The sequence below is a fragment of the Chrysochloris asiatica genome, unplaced genomic scaffold (assembly GCF_000296735.1).
Source record: "Chrysochloris asiatica unplaced genomic scaffold, ChrAsi1.0 scaffold00022, whole genome shotgun sequence".
Lineage (NCBI taxonomy): Eukaryota > Metazoa > Chordata > Mammalia > Afrosoricida > Chrysochloridae > Chrysochloris > Chrysochloris asiatica.
Genome location: NW_006408540.1, coordinates 21,964,020 through 21,968,641, shown reverse-complemented (window position 1 = coordinate 21,968,641; position 4,622 = coordinate 21,964,020). Strand labels below are relative to the sequence as shown.

The 4,622-nt window shown below is 38.9% G+C and overlaps 1 protein-coding gene across 1 annotated transcript in view; it reads left to right on the top strand.

Moving 5' to 3' along the window:
• Window positions 1–4,129, top strand: part of HTR2A (5-hydroxytryptamine (serotonin) receptor 2A, G protein-coupled) — a 120,544-nt gene extending 116,415 nt beyond the window's left edge. Inside the window, exon 3 of the mRNA XM_006837636.1 lies at window positions 3,274–4,129. Coding sequence (XP_006837699.1) covers window positions 3,274–4,073 — 800 coding nt within the window. The 3' untranslated portion in view covers window positions 4,074–4,129. The remainder of the gene's footprint in view (window positions 1–3,273) is intronic.
• The last annotated feature ends 493 nt before the right edge of the window (window positions 4,130–4,622 follow it).

Genomic DNA, 4,622 nt, shown 5'->3' with positions numbered 1-4,622 from the left:
CGACCTTGTGGTTCAAACTGATCTTGCAGTCCAGAACATTAATACCCAGAGCCCACCAGGCCTCCATAAGCACTGGACTGCTAACTGCAAGGTCAATGGTTCAAATTCTCAAATTGCTCTTGGAAACCCTATACAGGGTCGCTATCAGCTGACACAGATTCCATAGCACTTAATAACAACAGTATATATATATATATTTGTTGTTATTGTTTTTAAATGCTGTTGAGTCTGTTCCAACTGACATACTGGTATGGTGATGTGCGCTAATGCACTTGACTGCAAGGTTGATTGGCACCACAAGGTTGGCGTGTTATACATGTGTGTGTGTGATATATAGATACAGATATATAGATATAATACATATATATATAGAGAGAGAGACATATATATGTTGTTATTAAGTGCTGTCCAGTCAGTACCGACTGTATAGGGTTTCTGAGAGCAGTTAGTGGGTTTGAACCACTGACCTTGCAGTTAGCATTCTAGTGATTATCCTACAGTGCCACAACAGGGCTCTATATATGTATACATATTGACCTAATATGAGAGAGCTCTGGTAGCGTGTGATTACAAATCGAGCTGTAAACCATAAGGTCAGCAGTTCGAAACTACCAGCTGCTCCGTGAGAGAAAGAAGAGGCGTTCTGTTCCCGTAAAGATTAACAGCCTTGGAAACCCTGTGCAGGATCACTATGAGTCGGAAGCCACTCGACGGCACACAACAACATTGACCTAAATATATGTGGCACTGTGGGATAATGTACTGGACTGAAAGGTTGGTGGTTCAAATCACCAGCCACTCCGCAGAAATTGTATATAGGGTTTTCAAGGCACCAAACCTTTACTGGAGTAGAAAGCCTCATCTTTCTCTCCATGGGGAGATTGGTGGGCTCAAACTTCTGCAATATGTGGGCTCAAATTCATCTGTAATATGTGTGTAGATAGATAGATAGATAGATAGATAGATAGACAGATATGGATACATACATACATACATACATATAATATACATACATACATATACATACATATATACATGCATACATATACATACATACATATATACATACATATATACATACATTCATGCATACATATATACATACATACATACACACACAAATTTCTGGAGTCCTGGTGTGGTGCTGCAGCATAAGCACTCAACCAAAAGGTTGGTTTGAACTGCAAGATTGGCGGTTCAAACTCACCAGCCACTCCTCAGAAAGCCTATACATGGTCACTCTGGGTCAGAACTGACTTGACAGCACTTAATAACAACACAATACAATTTTTTAATGATCCTAGAAAGATCAGTATGTATATTGACCTTTCTGGAACCATTAGAAATGGGATTAATTTATATTTCAAAACCTTTAGGTCATAAAAATGTATAGTTAGGTGAGAGAATGGAATTGTGCTTCTCTTACTCTGTTTTTTATCAATGCATAATTTTTAGAGAGATATAAAAACATTTTTACAGATGAAATGATATGTCAGATCTGTTTGCAAATAGCATGGGAGGTGAGACAACATGGTAGGAGGTCTGCCTGAAACAAGATTGGCCTGGAGTTGAAGCTGATGGCTGAGCTCATGAGAATTAATTGCACTCTCTTGTATACCTTTAAATTTTTCCCAAAATAATACATTTTTTAAATGATCAAAATCAGATGGAGTTTAAATTCCCATTAGAAAATCCTTTTAAAAAAATAATAGTGTGTTATTTTTTATGATTTCTTGTTACATTACAAGATCTAAACCTTCACATAAAATGTTGCACATACTTATATACTTACAAGCACAAGGAATTAGAAGAAAATAAGTAAATGTAAGTCATGGTCACTCCTGACTGGTGAAAATGCATATTATTTTTCTTCATTTGCTGTTGCTTTTCCATATTTTCAAATTTTCTAGAAGAAAAGCATAGTATGTTGTATGTTATGAAGTTATATTTAGTAAGTCATTCTCATGATATAAAGTTATGTGAATAAAAGAATTATAGAAGTGTGTTGTTGGCATTGTGTGCTGTCGAGTTGATTCTGACTCATAGCAAGCCTGTATAGGGTTTCCAAGAGCAGCTGGTGGATTTGAACTGCCAACTTTGCAGTCACCAGTCCAGTGCTTATCCTACAGTGCCATACCAGCCCTCGTACAGAAGTATGTTGTTGTTAAATGCCGTGGAGTCAGTTCTGACTCACAGCAACCCACTATAGGATTTCTGAGGCTCATTTTTTTTTTTTTTTTAACCTTTGCGGGAGGATAAAGTTTCATCATTCTTCCAGGGAGCAGCTGGTGGGTTCAAACTGCAGATCTTGAAGTTTATAGTCCAGTGTTTATCCTATGGAGCCAGTGTGCTCCCCATACAGAAGTATGTTGTTGTGGTTGCTAAGTGCTGTCTAGTTGATTCTGACTCATAGCTACCCTGTATAGAGTTTATGAGGAGCAGCTGATAGGTTTGAACTACCAACCTTGCAGTTAGAAGTCTAGTATTTATCCTACAGTGCCGCACCAAGACTTCATACAGAAATATGGTGGTGTTCCAACCCATAGCAACCCTTAATAGGGTTTCCGAGGAGCAGCGGGTGAGCTTGAATCTCTGACCTTGCAGTTCAAACTGACTTTGCAGTCCAGCATATTAACCCACAGCGCCTCACCAGGACTCTATACAGAAGAATGTTGTTGTTATTGTTAAGTGCTGTCGAGTCGATTCCGACCCATAGCAATCCTGAATAGGGTTTCCAAGGAGTGAATGGTGAGCTTGAACCACCGACCTTGCAAGTTCAAATGGCAATGCAGTGTGGCGCATTAACCCACAGCGGTACACCAGGTATAGTTGTATATAAAAGAGAATCTCATTCTGTTTAGAAATGTGTGCTCCTGGTGTGTGTGTGTGTGTGTGTGTGTGTGTGTGTGTGTGTGTGTCTGAAAGATATTTTTGTTTCTTGGCTTTTTGCATATTTTATTGAATAAATATAGTGTTATAATCAGAAAACTACAGCAAGCAAAATTATACCTAGGTCTATTGTATTTATTTATAAGTAATGGACTAAATGTATCAGGCAATGCCACAGATAAGTATAAGGACTTATATAACATATAGTTATAAACCAGATGAGTCAGTCCAAAAGAATTTAATTTTTTCATTGAAAAGTACATGTTTAGCTTTTATACTCTACTGATCTAAAATCCTTTGAACAACTACCATTGTGTAGTGATGCTCTTGACTTCACACACTCAATTCCTTAATGCTCATGTTTCCTTTTCTGCCCATTTCTAGGTATATCCATGCCAATACCCGTCTTTGGGCTCCAGGATGATTCCAAAGTCTTTAAGGAAGGGAGCTGTTTGCTGGCTGATGATAACTTCGTCCTGATTGGCTCCTTTGTGTCGTTTTTCATTCCTCTAACCATCATGGTGATCACATATTTTTTGACTATCAAATCACTCCAGAAAGAAGCTACTTTGTGTGTGAGTGATCTTGGTACCAGGGGCAAACTAGCTTCTTTCAGTTTCCTCCCTCAGAGCTCACTGTCTTCAGAAAAGCTCTTCCAGCGCTCCATCCACAGGGAACCGGGGTCGTATGGCAGGAGAACTATGCAGTCCATCAGCAATGAGCAGAAAGCATGTAAGGTGCTGGGCATTGTTTTCTTCCTGTTCGTGGTGATGTGGTGCCCCTTCTTCATCACCAACATCATGGCCGTGATCTGCAAAGAATCCTGCAGCGAGGACGTCATCGGAGCCCTGCTCAATGTGTTCGTGTGGATTGGCTACCTGTCCTCAGCCGTCAACCCACTCGTGTACACGCTGTTCAATAAGACCTATAGGTCAGCTTTTTCACGGTATATTCAATGTCAGTATAAGGAAAACAAAAAGCCGTTACAGTTAATTTTAGTGAACACTATACCAGCCTTGGCCTACAAGTCTAGTCAACTCGAAACGGGCCAAGGGAAGAATTCAAAGGAAGATGCCAAGGCAACGAATAATGACTGCTCCATGGTTGCTCTAGGAAAACAACATTCAGAAGATGCTTCTACAGATAATGTCAACACGGTGAATGAAAAGGTTAGCTGCCTGTGAGAGACCGGTTACCATAGTAACTGGGGCGCACTGAGCAAGTTTTCACCTATCTGAAAGATTAAAAAAAAAAAGGGGGGGGGCGTGTAGAGAGAAAGGAAGACAGGAGCAAAATTAGGCCAGTCTAGTGGAACCTACAATAATATCAATCTATGCCTCATTTTCATCTGTCAATGAAAAGCAGGGTTTAAATACCACAAAATGTGCACTTCTAAAAAGTCCTAACAGCATTTCAGCTGTGAGCTTTATGATACTTATTTTTAACCTTGTAAATGCTATGTCTTTAAAATAATTAGCTTTTAATGTATTATTATAATGAGGCCATAAGGAAATCTAAATTAATTTCTGTTTTTGAATGGAAGACTTGCTACTGTGTTGCTACTTGATGTGACATTGGGTTTAATGATTATCTCTTGTATAAATATAAATAGCTGTCAATAGTGACATTTGTCAGTAACAATGGCCTCCTAAGTAAAGGAACATTTTCGTGAAAACTTACCATTATCTGTATTTCGAAAGACAAAGAAAACACTAAGGAGCGGTGTTATGAAA